The sequence below is a fragment of the Besnoitia besnoiti genome, chromosome VI (genome assembly GCF_002563875.1).
Source record: "Besnoitia besnoiti strain Bb-Ger1 chromosome VI, whole genome shotgun sequence".
Classification (NCBI taxonomy): domain Eukaryota; phylum Apicomplexa; class Conoidasida; order Eucoccidiorida; family Sarcocystidae; genus Besnoitia; species Besnoitia besnoiti.
In genome coordinates, this window is record NC_042361.1 from 771663 (window position 1) to 789538 (window position 17876).

General features: G+C 54.4%; 4 protein-coding genes across 4 annotated transcripts; all 4 read right to left on the reverse strand.

Annotated features, from left to right (window-relative positions):
* Positions 1-1499: 1499 nt before the first annotated feature.
* BESB_065330 (uncharacterized protein) lies at positions 1500-4190 on the reverse strand (the record flags this gene model as incomplete). The annotated part of the gene is made up of 5 exons (XM_029364927.1): positions 1500-2121; positions 2696-2809; positions 3135-3259; positions 3672-3740; positions 4152-4190. The coding sequence occupies 5 exons, from the start codon at positions 4188-4190 to the stop codon at positions 1500-1502; spliced, it is 969 nt and encodes a 322-aa protein (XP_029218510.1).
* A 1735-nt stretch (positions 4191-5925) lies between these two features.
* Positions 5926-9597, reverse strand: BESB_065340 (RAB43, member RAS oncogene family protein; the record flags this gene model as incomplete). The annotated part of the gene is made up of 7 exons (XM_029364928.1): positions 5926-5958; positions 6275-6448; positions 6921-7100; positions 7633-7743; positions 8390-8500; positions 8698-8842; positions 9455-9597. 7 exons carry the CDS (start codon positions 9595-9597, stop codon positions 5926-5928), a joined length of 897 nt encoding a protein of 298 aa, XP_029218511.1.
* Positions 9598-13330: 3733 nt separating this feature from the next.
* Positions 13331-14662, reverse strand: BESB_065350 (rhoptry protein ROP18; the record flags this gene model as incomplete). The annotated part of the gene is made up of 1 exon (XM_029364929.1): positions 13331-14662. The coding sequence occupies one exon, from the start codon at positions 14660-14662 to the stop codon at positions 13331-13333; it is 1332 nt and encodes a 443-aa protein (XP_029218512.1).
* Positions 14663-16416: 1754 nt separating this feature from the next.
* Positions 16417-17748, reverse strand: BESB_065360 (rhoptry protein ROP18; the record flags this gene model as incomplete). The annotated part of the gene is made up of 1 exon (XM_029364930.1): positions 16417-17748. One exon carries the CDS (start codon positions 17746-17748, stop codon positions 16417-16419), a length of 1332 nt encoding a protein of 443 aa, XP_029218513.1.
* Positions 17749-17876: the final 128 nt, after the last annotated feature.

A 17876-nucleotide genomic window follows, 5' to 3' on the forward strand; every position in this document is an offset into this window, starting at 1 on the left:
ACGCAAAACAGAGGCCCCCTAGAAGCCACGCGCCTCTACTACACTTCCCTATGGCCTGACCGAGCACAAAAGTGTACGCGCCAGAAACATGGCAACCCCACGTCTACCATGATTTTTCAAGTCGATACGCCACCCGACGGCTGTCTGTCGTGGTTCTATCCGAAGAGGTACAATTTATTCGTGAAGGATCTAAAGGCACGCTATGAACTAACAGGTTATGTGAGGCAATGCCGCTCATGCACCGGTGAAATGTATCTCGGTCGGTTCGGCACGTCTTTAGAGCCATCCGCCACACCCCACTCTCGTGTCTTGCGTAAGTCGTAGCACTGAGTACCCAAAAAGGGATGCGTGAGACAGAGGTGTGGGCATATGTCGCAACGCGATTTTCCGAATAAATGTGAAAAGTCGTTTTCAACAGTGTGGATTCCAAACAACTACGCACACGGAAAGAGGAAATGCAGACCGTGGAGCCCACAATATTCCCTCACTTAGGACCTTCGCGACCAGGAAATTGACAACGCCTCCCAAGGTACGCAGAATTGCCACTACCCGGAGAGGGACTGTGTCTGCCGTCTTTAAAATTCACTAACACACTGACAACCCAATATATTTGCTCTCTTCGTGCATAAGTGGCTATCTGCGTGCAGCCGCCACACCCTGTCCCTAGAATAATGTACGAGTGTGATAAGACTGCATCGGTGCATAAGAGAACAACTGAACACTGGACAGGATACAAGACCTACGCGCCACCCTCAAAATGCTGACCACAAGGGCATGACGAAGAAAGACTGACAGAAGAGAAGGAGCGGGAAAAGCGCAAATAGTGTGCCTACGCAAAGGAAACGAGCTCCACCAGAAAGGCGGCCCCCCAAACCGTCAGGCGACAGAAAACCCTCTGAACATATTTCACATTGAGAATCCTCACGGTGTCTTAGCCGGCGTTCAGCGGTGCTCCCTTGAACACATGAGAACGAAACGCAGCAGACGCTCAAATGTAGCACAGAGCAAGCTCACACGGCACCACTGCATTGCCACGCCCTCGGTGTACATGTGTATTCCTTAGTGCTCTTGAGAGCTACAAGACGCGCTCGAGCTTTGCCCGTTCCGCAGCGCTCCGCCAGGGTAACGTTGGGGGTAACTTCCTCCAGTACCCGTTTCTGTCCCTCCGCCCCCCTTTCCCCGTGTCACCGAGACTGGATATAATAAAGAGTCCAGGAGCTCATTTACTCTGCTGCCTACAAAAAGTATCCGTGCGAAGAGTACGGCTACAAGGCAAAGTTTCCGCTTTCCCTCAACTGTGTTACAGTGTCTGCCACTTGCCTGACTAACTTCATATGGTAGCCCCTGCTGCGCGCGACAGCATCTACCCTGCGTTCGTCTCCTCCAAAGTCCGCTGCATATTCACCTCCTTCCGGCATACCCCACGCGTCGATCAATCCCTCATCCGCTAACACTTTCAGTCTCTTTTGGTCTAATAAGGAAACCAAACCGTCTACAGCCTAGCGCGCAATAAGATCAATCGAGCAGCACGTGCATCCCTGAACTCCTTCAATCTGCACAACTTTTCCATAAGCAAGTTTCCTTTTCCTTTCACTGAACAATGCCTCAGCACTCTCATGCGGCGTTTGCTCCTCACCGTCGGGATCACGTCTGTCGCTGCGATCGAGGTCGGCAGCTCCTTGACCTTCCCCAACTGCTTGACACACTTGGACGCACGTCAAAGTGACCGGACCCGCATTACGTCCGGCGACTGGCTTCTGCACGCAGACGGCTTTCTCTGTCCGTGACGGTGGATGCCCGGGTCCAGAATCTCCGGTTACAGCCATCGCCTTCCCTGGGCCGCCGCAACGACATCCCTCCATTCGCCCTTGGCACTCTTCCTTCATTTTATCGTCTGAGCACGTGCCCTTCGTGCCACACAGGTTTTGACCGATACCGGCCATCTCTTCAGGCATGCTGGACCCTTGCGAATACAAACGATCACAAACCGTCGCTGGGCTGGTTCCTCTAGACACGCCACGTCCTCTCTCCTCAAGAAACTTGGCGGAACTCGGATCCGAGCGCCATCTTGAGAGAGCCGTTTCTGAGGCACCTCCAGCATCTTCACCAGCTCGGTCCCACCTGCCGATAGAGGCAGGTTCGTCTCCACCGGTCGCTTGATGGCTTGACTTTCACCGTGTGGAAACGCCAGAGTTCCAACAGCAAACAGCGAGAGACCGAAACCCCAGACCGCGAAGATGACACACAAAGCTTATTTCCTGCCCGTTGCGACGCCGGGGACGGCTGCGATGATTAAGCTTTTGAATAGCACGCCCCATCCGCGTGCAGCACGCGCTGAGCGACATGCCAGGCTGTGAAGAAAAACTGAAGCACGGAAGAGCGGTAGCAATTGCAAGCATCATTCATCATCCAACTTACCGAGGACACGTCACGACCCTTTGTTGCATCGCACGTCCCTACACATGGCATTATTGGACGTTCTCGTCACACCAGTTACTGCGTTAACTGTACCTCGCTACCTATCTGTGTGATCCATGTCGTTCTCAACTACTGTCCCCCTTGATACACAGCAGTCGCCTCTGATTCCAGGGGAGAAGGATCAGCGCGAACATGCTCCGAGCAGCGTGCCTCCCCGAGTTCACGTAGACTGCATGAGCTAGGCGATTTGCCCTGTCGCTTACTGCATGACACGTACCTACGAGGGGCTGCACATACCTCGTGTGTTGAGAGAGCTTCGACCACTGGCCAAGCGAGCTTGGAGCTCTGCTGGCGCATCAAGTGGAAGCATGCAGCCGTGAACACTGGATTCCTGCGCAGAGATATGCAGAACCGTACACGCAGAACGAAAGCGATTGGCAACAACACACGCCCCACGCCAGGCGACAGACAGTCGACTGAGAGACGCCGAGAGGAAACGAAGCAAATCACTCGTTGTGTACCCGACAACCACAACCGACAACACACACAGAACCCCGAGGTACAACAGCACTGCGCAGGGACCACCGTCAACCGCGTTAGCGACTGCAAGCATCATCAGGAATAGAACCTGAAACGTCAGAAAGGCTTGTCCAGTGGTGTATTACTTGGTCAGTCTACCGGGAGCATAGAGGGACAGCAAACCATTCCCCGATTGCCTCGATTTGCAAAGGCCGCAGCAATCGATGAAGGTTACACGGAGACTGAGCGAGTTATCGTAGTTGAGACGCCAGGCAAGCGTCTCGATGAAACGCTGCCGAAATGTGGCAGATGTCGAGCGGAGCTGAGACAAAACGAAAAACACAAATTGGAAGGTCCGCTGATACACCCTCCAGAATTATACGCGATATGCTTTGGGCGCCTAAACTGCGGAATGCGACGAAAATGATTGTCTCGCGAGCACATCTGCAAAGACTCTAAGAGGGTGCACCCCGCCCCGACAGATTGTGGCCATACAGAGAGAGGAAATCAGCAAGATATGTGATATCCACAATGCAAGGCCCATAAGGGAATGATAATAATAAGAGAAGCCACCACAAAAACATCGCATGATGCTACTGGCTGGAACCGAGGGAGAACGCGTGCACAGAAGATGCACCACAAAACCTAAGATTGTGACAAAGACACACGAAGACACGATGCATGCACCACAAAAGGACAACACCATCGCAATCAAGAAGGATCATCACACTTACCCTTTCTTTGACGCGTACTATCTCGGCCTGGTGCTCCTCCCTAGCCGCTTTCAGCTGCTCGGTTTTCATCTGTAAAAGATAGAGGTACACAAAACTAGATATGTGCCTTCAGAGTCACCAGCATGAGTACCGTGAACACTAGAGATGCTACAGCACCATAAACCGTAAACGCGACTGAAACAAAGACCACGGGAAGGTAGCTGTAGGCGGCCCGAATGCACATGCCTGTCTTGTCGTGCGGCAGGCTCGACGGAGACGAATGTACGACCTGAAAAAGACCTCATACATTTTTACTGCTCACCAGAGCTAAGTGGTTCTCAACACTTCTGACAGCAACGGGGCGACCAGAGACGCAGCGGACTATGTAATACACTTACGGAAAACAGAGAAGGCAAGAGACTGCCGAGGTGAAGTTATGCTGGGGTCACAGTCGTGGGTGGCGGCATCGGCAGATTGCGTCAAGAAAGCTGAAGAACGCACCACAGGACGGAGCAATGGCGAAGTGGGACAAAGGGCCATAAGGCCAATCCACGCTAAGTGACCGCCCGTCCCAGAAGACAGGCGCCACATAGCAGTGTGTGCCCGCAGCTAACCACTGACAAAAATTGGACAGTGGCACATGGCGCTCACTCAAAACACGATTCACTGTGCCACGCCCCCCCGCCACAAAATGGTGGGAACGAATTCGAACCTTGCTCGCCTACCTCAGAAAGTAACTGAGGCGAGTTGCTCACGTGGAGACGTCAAGATTGGAAAGCGAAGGTAGCGCCAAGGAGAGCACCTCTTGGACTTCTTCCACGCGCCAGCTGAATGCTGTTCCGACCTCCAGTTAACGCTATGCTTCCCAAGCGTACGGGCGGAGACAATGCTCTGGTTTGCCACGTGATCAGGTGCCTTCGGCGACTTTCCCCACTGACTATCTTGCGAATCGAGTTGTGAATTCGGAAGGGAGAACCTCCGGTTATGCTAAATCCGGATGCCCGAAGACGGCGCCTCAAGCGCTCGTACGCAGAGTTTTCTTGCGAGATCCTTACGTGAGATGAACGGTACAGCAAACAGCATATCCTTTTGCTAACCGGCCGCCTTGCCTGTGCATTTCCCTGTACACCAAACCATATCCGTCCATATACAGAGGAGGCACCGCATAATGAAGACAGCTTCTCTACCGTTAACCCCGCAGTAAAAAGGGAGAAAGCAATCCATGCATATGCTCCGGTTGAATGGTCCCCTGCGGCACCTCCGGATATTGCCAGACGCTGTTTTTCAGGAACATGGCAGGAATCGTTACGTCAGCAAATGCCAAAACTAAGCAACGCAGAGCAGGTAGAGTGACGAGCCGCGAAGTGGACTTCTCTCTCTACAAAAGAGGCAATAATTGAACGCGTCGCCCTGATCGTTGCTACGCGAAGTGGTCTGGGGTGCCCCTTCCGGGATGACTGCTGCGAGTTGCCCAAATGCTTTCTGAAGACTCTTCTTTTACACGAAAGTCTCGGCACGGACAGGCTTCTTGAGATATGAACCTCCAGCACAGACTACGAGATGGAAACGAGGAGAGGTTTCGTGTGCGCGCAAGCCTGAAGCAAACACGTGTTCTGGTTTGTCTCCTGCCTCTTCTCTTCCCTGTTTGAGCACCATCTGCCGCCGTTTAGAGAGCAGGCCGCGAAAGAGAGGATTCGCCTATCCTGAAACGCGAGCAGCTCTCTTGCGTCACTCGACTGTAAAATTTAAGTGTTCAGGCCCGCACGCGGGCTCCCAATGAGGCACTCGACAGACGGAAGGCCATGTGGACGAGGTTCTTTACAGAGCCGCAGCGCAGACGAAGAATCAGAGAAAAACAATGCAGAGAAGAGACACAGACAGAAAACCAAACGCGGAGCGGAGGAGACGAGGAGACTCAGAAGAAGACGCAGCAGACAACACAACAGGGAGAAATGAGCCAACAGACGCGTCTGCGTTTCCAATGCAGCTCGGAGACGATGAGGGCTGCCGCGAAATCGAACCGATGCGAGACAGAGGCCTGCGATGGACACTGCGGACGAGCGAGGCACAGAGAAGCGGATGCGTCAGCCAACTGAGAGGAGAAAAGTCCACAACAGGAACACCCTCGAAGGGCGGGGACTGCAACCATCAAATCAGCTGCCCCCAAGGACGACACCACCCTTGAGATGAAATCTTCTTCCGCTTTTCGGTCCTCCTAAATCCCTTGCCTTCTCTCCACCCCTGATGATAGGTATTGGAGCCGAGCTCTGGCTGCTTAAGAAGACTGCGACGCGAGCGTCCGCGACTCCTGCAAAACAGAATTTGAAAACAGGTGAATTCAGACGCATACAGAATACCGTAAAACACACACATACATATACAGAAATTATTTAGCGACACATACCTGATCACGGTATTCTGTCCCTTTGTAAGGCAGTCCCGAGTCCACACACCCAAATCATTCTGCGCATGTACCTGCATATATATATATATATATATATATATATATATATATATATATATATATATATATATATATATATATATATGGACAGATATACACAATATATATATATATATATATATATTTATTTGTTTATATACTGTATATACACCCTATGGACCATGTTTGCCTGCAGATATGCCTTGGTCCTAGGGACTTCTCTGCTCACTTCTTCGTTTTGTCGCTGTTGACGGGAGACATATTTTTCGAAAAGCAACTGTTTCTTCCGCTCGAGAAGGAGCCGTGCGATGGCGTCCGCCGTGGGCACGGGGACGTAGGACCGGAACTTCGGCGCCTGAGCCAAGAACGCACAGTCCAGGCGCGTAGTCAGAGTTTCAAGCGTTAAACAACACCAGGTGATGCTCGGCGTGCTCCGATACGCCACAACGAAGGCGAATGAAGCACGGGGAGGCAGCCAGGGGCGAGAGTTCCCCCTCACGATGGTAAAAGTCAATAGACCCTTAGACGTATATACGCGTTCACCGCTTCGCGATGTGATCCTTACGGTTTTCTCCGCAGCCATAATGCACGCATACGAATACACAGCTCCGCATCAGTCAATATTTTACAATAATGATATATATATACAAATATATGGCAGCAGACGGTCCGACCCCCACACGCCGCACGCGTGGATGCGGGCTCACGCACGCGCTGTAAAGCCAGGCAGCACCCCTATAGGACCATCCACAAGTCTACCAGCGTGTGAGTACGTATATATATATATATATATATATGTATATATATATGTATGTTGGTCGACTTACGCTGACTGCTGTCGGTGAGCCGTGCTCTCCTCGCTTGTGTTTCTTCTTCTCTTCCTTGCCCTCCGCGTTTGAATCTCCCGCGAGGCGTGCAGCTCGCACGCGCTTGCGGTGTGGCCCCTGGACTTCTTGTCTCAGCTCCTCTTCGCGGATCTTCTCAGCCAACAACATTTCCCCGTCTTCCTGGAAAGGCAAACGCACGCGCGAGAAAACAGTTGAACACGCTATCTTCTTCTGTTATTCTTCGCATTCGCCCCTCCTCAAAAATGCCTCTCTCCCGACCTGCAGAGTTCGCGAGGCGCACGCCGCAGGCGCCGCGGGAGAGCGCGTCACAGTACCGGGGCGAGCAGTCCTCTCCTAAACCCACGTTCCGGAGCCTCATCCTACAACTGTGCGCTCGCGACACGCCATCGACCGTCCTGCACACTGCCCGCCAGGCGGCAGACTAAACGGACTACGCTTTTGAAGAGCTCAACACGCGCCGCTTTTGCGTCCTTTTCTGTCTTTTCTGGCGGGCACGGAAACTCGCTGCGCGGCCTTCGAAACACTTCAAGCGGCGACGACGCGGTTTTCTTCCGACGCGTCCCTTCTTCCTTTCACCGAATTTCCTGCAATTCTGCGCACTGCATCCTGCGCCGACGTGGTGGGCTCCGCTCCTTTCGCGAGCCGGTTGTCAAGACAACGCGCGGGATCAGGACTCTCGAGTTCTCCGTACCTCGTCGCGCCATCCGTAGTAATCCGGAGTGATGTTTTTGAACAGCATCGCCCGCGTCTTCCGCGGCTTCTGCTGCTCGGAGGCTTCGCGCTCAAGCAGCTCTCGCACGCCCTGGACGAGACGCGCAGGCGCACGCACATGCACATAAAAAACATATATATATATATACAAACATGTGTGACTCCAACGTGGCTGGCAGCGGCTGCGTGGAAGTCCACAGGAAAAGAGAGTGGAACGTTCCTCCGTCACTCAAGAGCTGCCCACATGCAAAGTTCAAACGCCTGCGTCTGTGCATGCCTCGACAGCCCCACGAGCAGGACGCGCCTCCTCAAAGCCAAGCGCGTATTCGCGCACATCGCCCCGGTTCACCGCCCCCGCCCCTTCTCACCCCCCCCCCCCCTGACTTCTGCCACGCTTCGGACCGGCACGGCTAAGGGGAAACGCACGATGCGTCTTCGCAGGCCGGTGCAAGCTCGCGAAGAGAGAGGCCACAAGAACACACGCGTGTGTTTGCTTCTGAAGACGTGTGTTACCACAAGAGGGACACCTTCGATATACCAATCTTCACGCACGAGTCGACTGCCGTACTCTCATCTTTACACACCTCTGCGTCTCTCTCTATATACATACCATTCTATCTGAATAGGTATATCTGCATCTATCCATATATCCGTATATTTTATCTATACATAGGAGGCACGTGAGGGAGAGGCAGCGCGTGGGCGAGCAGAGAGACGCCTTTACTCTGCTTGCTTACCTTGAGCTCTTTGGCCGCGCCAAAGTACATGTAGCCGTCAGCTCCGGCGGCACTCATCTTGCTCGTCGCCTCGAGGGTTGTGGAAGACGTCGAGTAGTCCGGGCCACCGAGCTGAGGGCACGCCGCACGACACCTCGCCCATACCACAGAATGCAAAAAAAAATGGAAGCGCCGCGAAACAGACGGGGCGCAGGTTGATACGCTTACTATCTGTCCTCGCAATGCTCGATTTGAGCGCGTTTTTACGATGGAAAAAGATGCAGCGACAGAGCCCACCAGGCCACCCCGGCAAAGTCAACTAAGCTTACATCTTTGATGCGGAACTCCCAGGCTTTCTTCACGCGAATCATCTTGTTGATGTCGTCGTTCAGATCGCGGATGCGGTGTTCGCCCAAGCTCGCGTCCTGGACCTGAGCAATCATCTTCCCGATCTCTCGCATCACTTCGCTTCGCCTACAAAGTCGAAAGAAATCCACGCGCGGAGGACAGGCTAGCTGGAAGCCACACGCCATACGCATGGCCCGCAAAGACCGCCCACGAGCACATGGTGACCCCAACACAGACATATAAAGTCGTATTTTATCGCCATCCATAGATATATTTAACTGGCTATAGACACATGTATTTGAAGTTATGCCTCAGGCAGGTCCTAAGCTGCGGTCGCGTCTCTGGCTCTGGCTGGCGCGAAAAACGCTGCGTGCAGAGGTCTCTGTTTCCATGGATTAGGGGCGGTGGAGCCGCACAAAACACGGCTTATGTATGTTGTATTCAGCACCACTTTGCACGGAGGAAGGCATAACTGTGCACGAATACATGAGAAAATTCTCAGGCAGACTTGGCATACCTATACCGGAGAACGTAGGTACACAACATATATATACATGTCTATGTATATATATATATATATATATATGTCTGTAGATGTACGTGTCTATGTTTATGAATGTATATATATTAAAGGAACCCAGTCGAACACAGAAAAGTGGCGATAGATCCTCTATGCGCAAGTTGTTTCGGCGAAAGAAAGTGCCGCTCGTTTCTCTTTCCCCGCCTTTTTCGGTGTACCACTTTTCCGCCTGTTTGATGTCATCGCAGGAGTTCACATCTCGGGGTCTACGCTGCCGGGTCGCGACGCCCTTCACGACCGCGTCCTTGACGGCAAGCCACTTGTTCAAAACCGCGTTCGCGCGCTCGGCGTTCCGAGCCATTTTGGAACACGAAGAAAAAAAACAGAAAGGAGAGGAAGAAGGAAAGTGAACCCTAGAGCCACGGCCACCGGGGAGCCGCGCGAAGCAAACGCAGAAGGAATCCGCAGGCAGAACGAAAGAAGCTAAGGCTATGCTGAAGACGCCTGAGACCGGGTCGAGATGCAGCGAGAGCCGGACAGAGGAGAGACTGCTCGACAGGCAGGAACCACCACGGCTGGAGGGGGAGAGGAAGTCGGGAATGGAAGAAGTGCATCACGATGACAGGGAGAAGGGTCCAGAAGGTACCACCCTGAGACACGAGAGGAAGAAGGCGCGAACGCCACGCGAGGAAGGGGAAGCTACGGAAAAAAACGGCCGGAAAACAAAACTGAGTACGCAGCGGGGCAAGAGAATACAGAATCTCAGCGGCACGGTCGAGGCAGAGGAGGACATGTAGCGCAGTCACAGCTCACACAATGCCCTCACTACAGCTGCCAACTTCCAGAAAACAAAAAGCACCGAGTGCCTCATAACCAGTTCTCGCGAAAACCAAGCAGTATTACACTCTCTTCGCTCCTGCCCTGCCGCCGACGTGAATTCCGAACCGCGGACGGCAGACCTGCGTCTTCAAAGGCTAACCTCGTTTTCACCGCTTCTCGCTTTCCTGGAAAACCCCTACGCGCGTACAGACACTTCTGCTGTGCAGACAGTCCGAGATAAATTGCGAGGAAGAGAAGCAAGTTACGCATTTCCGTCTCTGCATTACATGAATTTCATTAAGGCGCATGCAATCGAAGCGGTGTACCGACAGTAAACACGAGAGCCGGCCTCCACCAGAAGACACAGTCCTTTGAATATGTGTCCGTAGCCATATCTTTGAGTGAATCTTCGATTGTGTTTCGGGCATGTAGAACGAAAATGCGCGCGAGGCTGAGACTGTGGCGTTATCGCTGAGGACAGAAACGCGTGTCCACTGTCGCACACGAATCATGGGAGACTAGACGGTTGCGTACTGACGCGCAGCAGGCCACGACGAAGACCTCAGTACGCCCACGTTCCGGGCTAGATGTATTGTACGTCTAGACTCTATACGGGAACCCAGCTCGAGCGTGATATGATGGCTTTCCTATATAAATCAAGATTCAGCGTGGATGTGTATAGAACTGATCAGCGTGCAAGCCTGCCGCACAGCTAAAACGAGTTGGCTCAAACCACGAAAAGCTCTAGTCAGCCTGCGTTTGCGGAAAAGGGAACCTGGGCTGCAACTGAAATTTCTCGAATCGAATCAGGAAACCTGCCATCTTGCGACTTGTATGGACGCGACGGGCTGCTACACAAGATACCAAAGCGTAGCAGCCTCTCTCTTCATTGCACTCACACCAGCTTTCCCATTGCGTGCGAAGACAGGGTATAAGGGGCGCATGCAACAGCTGTGTTCGGGCTGCACGATGCCACACTTATCCTGCTCCTTTCCCTTTATTTACTGCTAGAGGAGCCCACCTTGGCTCGTTTGTCCGAGACATCGCCACGACTGGCGCAGTAAGCTTCTCAGGCGGCGTTCGTTTCCTCAGTGCTGCTTCACAGTCTTCACGCCCGTGACACCTCCGCGCTCGCTCTTGCCTCGGCCCCCTCTGTGCCTAACGTGACGTGGAAGTGCCATTGAGGCATGTTGAGCATAATTTGAACAACCGCAGCCTTCGTGCATCCTCGCATTCTGTGGGAGCATGGAGCATCGCTACTCTGGCTCTGAAAGGCCCTCACGGGAGGTAAGCGAGAACGATTAAGTGTCGGCTGAAAAGAGCCTTTCCAAAACGATTCCCATCATGACATAGAGGCCCCCAAGTGCTTTTGGACTGCAAATACCACCCTACGCTGCAGCGGTTAAGACCACCGCGCGGGTCGGTCTCGAGGTCCTGTCCGCGGGGTCTCCGAGACTCTCATCCAAGGAAGAACCTGCTTCCTGTAATCGCGATCTTCTACCGGGCACGCAGCCAGGGCGCGATTGCGGGCACATGGCACCCAGGAAATCTTGACGCTCGCCGCAGGTGCTGTAGCAGCCTAGCGGCGTAGGACGCTCGTGCACGTGGCTGTGTCTCGGAAGCCGCATGCGTGCCTCTGGACTTCCTAGTGCCTAGACCCAGCCGCCTGCGAATCCTCGCAAAAAGCCAAGGACGTTGGCTTGGCTCAGTGGCCAGGGCACCGTCGAAGTGCGAATACTCAATTAATGAGGTCCCGGCTTCAGTGTCGTCCTCTCCTCGTGTGAACGGACCGCGTCTGGCAGGTGGCGCAGAAGCATCATTTTAACGGTAGATCACATGTTGGCCTCCAAGCAGGAGTATGTCTACAACACACCGGCTCAGAGAGCATTCCACACGAGCGGGCGGTCGGCGTCACTGCGGGGATGGCGTTGTGTTTTCGGCTGCCTTGGCGTCGCAGAGCAAGGGGGTTGCAACAATTGTTAGCTGCTTTTACTCTCGATGGCCAACTCCCTCATATTCCTTGGGGACTTGGCCGCCACTACGAGTTGCTGCTCTCGGCTCGCGGTAGACTTTGTTTCGTTTCAGGGCATCGAACCCTCGTGCCTGTCGCTTCTGCATGATTGTGGGCAGTAAACTAGCACCCGGTAGAGGCAGGACGACATGTGGAGAAGCAAGCACGTGTCTCGGCCGCCACGCATACTTTGTCCTGAGACAAGGGAGCTGCATCGCAATTCCCGACGGCATCTCTGTGCGTCAACGGTGCATGTCCGACAGTCGCCCCACAGGAGGCTCCTGAGCAGCGAATCCCTACTTTAATCCTGTGGGGTGAGGGAGCCCGCGTAGCGCGGTGGTTTGAGCTGCGATACCATTCTCTTACGACTGTGTGGGTCCACGCCGCCTGATGCGAGAGGCCGAATCAATTAATACATCGCCAAGCGTCCGGCAGATTCACTCCATATCACCCTACGACGCCTGTGACTTATTATGCCACACCCTGAAGGTGAGAGCCGCGTAGGCACGGACGGTCCTCAGACAAGCCCGCTTTGCGCTGCACTGCCGACAGCTCCGCTCTCGGAGATGCTTGCATGTGCCCCTGCTCGCGGGCGCTGGCCTCATCATTACGAACCACGGGGAACCCGCTGTAATGTAAACGGCGCGAGTTGTGGCACGCGGCGGGAGCGCCTGGCGTGCACGTCTACGCCGTCAGTCCACAAGTGTTGAAATGCCATTTGCTCCCTTAGAGGGCTCAAGCATTTCTGTAAACCCTAGACCGGCGTCCATGTCCTGCTTACGTCGGCCTTCGCAACCTGCAGGGTCGCTTTTACATGTGCGGAAAATACCGAGCACGATGCACATGCACGCTGCCTTAAAGACCCATATTTTCGACAACACGATTCAAGGTGGCGCGTGTTGATCTCGTTTGAGACTGCGTGCATGTGTTTCACGGGCAATCCTAACGCACAAAAGTTTACGTGCAATGCACTGCGGGGTATTTCGCCTTTTGAATGAACGACTCTGTTATCTGGTGGAACTCACGTCACCATCATGCATGTCATTGACACTCATCACGAGCATCTCACCGAGAGCCAGGGACTCAGCGATGAGAACGTTTCGGCATGAAGAAAAAAAGTCATTTCATGGTTGCACACTTGTGCATGCGGCCTCCCCCGAATCGAATAGTTATAACAGGATGTGTTGTAGCACACCTGAACGACCGACGCTGTTTTGCCAGGTACCTGAACTGCAGTAGCAGCCACATTCCGCCTGTCCGGCTTTCAAGGTTGAGAATCGCTAGCACCTCCAATATCACCAGCGGTACCTGCGGCAGTCGCTGGAGCATCTGCGTCGTCTCCTGACGTGTCGCCAAGAGGTTCCGAGGTGGCGGCGTCTTCCGCGGACGCGGCCTGTCCGGCAGCTCCCGCACCATCACCTGAGGGGGGGCCCTCTGCCAACTCCGAGTCTCCTTGACTGCTGTACTGCAGCGGTGACCGCTGTATTTCTTCTACAAGTTGGGCCATCTCGGGACTGGTCAGCGCCTGCATGGGACTCACCCGTTTGGAGCGCGAATGGTGGATGAAGCCGCGGATCAGGCGTACAACGTACGATGGCGGCGCAACGCCCCGAAACGGCGGTTCCTGTTCTCCTTCGGTGGGTAGGACGTTAATAACCGATATATCCCACAGCTCGAGTAAAACTGACCCGAGGCTCGTGACATCAGTCTCCATGGTCGCGGATGGGCATCTTTTAGCCGCGCGAGTCTTCCCGCTCGCCTCCTTCATGCAACTGAAATCGGCGAGAAACAGACGCCCATCCCTCATCACCAAAAAATTTTGTGCTTGGACATTGCCGTGCACGACTCCTTGACTTTGGAGGTTGGCCTCCAGCCGTATTAGTTGATGCATCAGTTGCAGGCGGGCAGAATATGCGAAGTCGCCATACCGGAAGAAAAGGCGATACAGCGCATTTATGACTTTCTTCAGGTCCGTATACGCTCTGGGCAGCAACATGAATGCATTCCCAAGCAAGGCCTGCGAGCCCTGGAGAGCGACAGTGAACGTATTCCTGTTAGGAAACTCCATCACATCGCTGGCGACCAAGAATCGAAGACGGTCTTGAGCTTCACTGGGGTCCTTGATTGTGCTGAACATCTCACTTGAGCGACCCTCCCTCATCACATCCTTTTGTGATATCTCAAAAGGTGGGCTGCGTGCCACAGGTGCTTTAACGGCGAACGCCTCTCCCGTGTCCTCGTCGGATGCCGTGAACACCATACTGGAGCCTCCTTCTCCGAACACTGGACCCCGGCGGAGCCGCCGTGTCGCGCGCGTCAACACCGACACCAGTTCCACAACAGTATCCTGTGGCCACAACGTTTCTCCAAGCAAATTGTCCAAATTGTTGTACGCTTGCACGGGGCGTTTGTCTTCCTGGATGACGTCCGATATCTTCGTCAAAAGGTGCTCGGCAATGGCATCTCCTGGTTCTACGCCACGAAACAGCGCCGGGTTGGATTCGAGGTCTTGCCCCAGTCCTCCGACTCCCTCCTCAGCGGCAGAGTCACGTCCCTGTAACCGGGGTCTTCTGAACCGCCCAAACACCCGGGACATGATCCGAGAGGCATGGCGCCCAATAAATCTCCTGGCCCGCCGCAGGTGCTGTAGCAGCATAGCGGCGTAGGACGCTCGTGCACGTGGCTGTGACTCGGAAGCCGCACGCGTGGCTCTGGACTTCCTAGTGCCTAGACCCAGCCGCCTGCGAATCCTTGAAAAAAGCGAATGACACTGGCTTGGCTCAGTGGCCAAAGCACCGTCGAAGCGCGAATACTCAATTAATGAGGTCCCGGCTTCAGTGTCGTCCTCTCCTCGTGTGAACGGACCGCGTCTGGCAGGTGGCGCAGAAGCATCATTTTAACGGTAGATCACATGTTGGCCTCCAAGCAGGAGTATGTCAGCAACACACCGGCTCAGAGAGCATTCCACACGAGCGGGCGGTCGGCGTCACTGCGGGCATGGCGTTGTGTTTTCGGCTGCCTTGGCGTCGCAGAGCAAGGGGGTTGCAACAATTGTTAGCTGCTTTTACTCTCGATGGCCAACTCCCTCATATTCCTTGGGGACTTGGCCGCCACTACGAGTTGCTGCTCTCGGCTCGCGGTAGACTTTGTTTCGTTTCAGGGCATCGAACCCACGTGCCTGTCGCTTCTGCATGATTGTGGGCAGTAAACTAGCACCCGGTAGAGGCAGGACGACATGTGGAGAAGCAAGCACGTGTCTCGGCCGCCACGCATACTTTGTCCTGAGACAAGGGAGCTGCATCGCAATTCCCGACGGCATCTCTGTGCGTCAGCGGTGCATGTCCGACAGTCGCCCCACAGGAGGCTCCTGAGCAGCGAATCCCTACTTTAATCCTGTGGGGTGAGGGAGCCCGCGTAGCGCGGTGGTTTGAGCTGCGATACCATTCTCTTACGACTGTGTGGGTCCACGCCGCCTGATGCGAGAGGCCGAATCAATTAATACATCGCCAAGCGTCCGGCAGATTCACTCCATATCACCCTACGACGCCTGTGACTTATTATGCCACACCCTGAAGGTGAGAGCCGCGTAGACACGCACGGTCCTCAGACAAGCCAGCTGTGCGGTGCACTGCCGACAGCTCCGCTCTCGGAGAAGCTTGCATGTGCCCCTGCTCGCGGGCGCTGGCCTCATCACTATGAACCACGGGGAACCCGCTGTAATGTAAACGGCGCGAGTTGTGGCACGCGGCGGGAGCGCCTGGCGTGCACGTCTACGCCGTCAGTCCACAAGTGTTGAAATGCCATTTGCTCCCTTAGAGGGCTCAAGCATTTCTGTAAACCCTAGACCGGCGTCCATGTCCTGCTTACGTCGGCCTTCGCAACCTGCAGGGTCGCTTTTACATGTGCGGAAAATACCGAGCACGATGCACATGCACGCTGCCTTAAAGACCCGTATTTTCGACAACACGATTCAAGGTGGCGCGTGTTGATCTCGTTTGAGACTGCGTGCATGTGTTTCACGGGCAATCCTAACGCACAAAAGTTTACGTGCAATGCACTGCGGGGTATTTCGCCTTTTGAATGAACGACTCTGTTATCTGGTGGAACTCACGTCACCATCATGCATGTCATTGACACTCATCACGAGCATCTCACCGAGAGCCAGGGACTCAGCGATGAGAACGTTTCGGCATGGAGAAAAAAAGTCATTTCATGGTTGCACACTTGTGCATGCGGCCTCCCCCGAATCGAATAGTTATAACAGGATGTGTTGTAGCACACCTGAACGACCGACGCTGTTTTGCCAGGTACCTGAACTGCAGTAGCAGCCACATTCCGCCTGTCCAGCTTTCAAGGTTGAGAATCGCTAGCACCTCCAATATCACCAGCGGTACCTGCGGCAGTCGTTGGAGCATCTGAGTCGTCTCCTGACGTGTCGCCAAGAGGTTCCGAGGTGGCGGCGTCTTCCGCGGACGCGGCCTGTCCGGCAGCTCCCGCACCATCACCTGAGGGGGGGCCCTCTGCCAACTCCGAGTCTCCTTGACTGCTGTACTGCAGCGGTGACCGCTGTATTTCTTCTACAAGTTGGGCCATCTCGGGACTGGTCAGCGCCTGCATGGGACTCACCCGTTTGGAGCGCGAATGGTGGATGAAGCCGCGGATCAGGCGTACAACGTACGATGGCGGCGCAACGCCCCGAAACGGCGGTTCCTGTTCTCCTTCGGTGGGTAGGACGTTAATAACCGATATATCCCACAGCTCGAGTAAAACTGACCCGAGGCTCGTGACATCAGTCTCCATGGTCGCGGATGGGCATCTTTTAGCCGCGCGAGTCTTCCCGCTCGCCTCCTTCATGCAACTGAAATCGGCGAGAAACAGACGCCCATCCCTCATCACCAAAAAATTTTGTGCTTGGACATTGCCGTGCACGACTCCTTGACTTTGGAGGTTGGCCACCAGCCGTATTAGTTGATGCGTCAGTTGCAGGCGGGCAGATAAAGCGAAATCGCCATACCGGAAGAAAAGGCGATACAGTGCATCCGTGACTGTCTTCAGGTCCGTATACGCTCTGGGCATCAACATGAATGCATTCCCAAGCAAGGCCTGCGAGCCCTGGAGAGCGACAGTGAACGTATTCCTGTTAGGAAACTCCATCACATCGCTGGCGACCAAGAATCGAAGACGGTCTTGAGCTTCACTGGGGTCCTTGATTGTGCTGAACATCTCACTTGAGCGACCCTCCCTCATCACATCCTTTTGTGATATCTCAAAAGGTGGGCTGCGTGCCACAGGTGCTTTAACGGCGAACGCCTCTCCCGTGTCCTCGTCGGATGCCGTGAACACCATACTGGAGCCTCCTTCTCCGAACACTGGACCCCGGCGGAGCCGCCGTGTCGCGCGCGTCAACACCGACACCAGTTCCACAACAGTATCCTGTGGCCACAACGTTTCTCCAAGCAAATTGTCCAAATTGTTGTACGCTTGCACGGGGCGTTTGTCTTCCTGGATGACGTCCGATATCTTCGTCAAAAGGTGCTCGGCAATGGCATCTCCTGGTTCTACGCCACGAAACAGCGCCGGGTTGGATTCGAGGTCTTGCCCCAGTCCTCCGACTCCCTCCTCAGCGGCAGAGTCACGTCCCTGTAACCGGGGTCTTCTGAACCGCCCAAACACCCGGGACATGATCCGAGAGGCATGGCGCCCAATAAATCTCCTGGCCCGCCGCAGGTGCTGTAGCAGCATAGCGGCGTAGGACGCTCGTGCACGTGGCTGTGACTCGGAAGCCGCACGCGTGGCTCTGGACTTCCTAG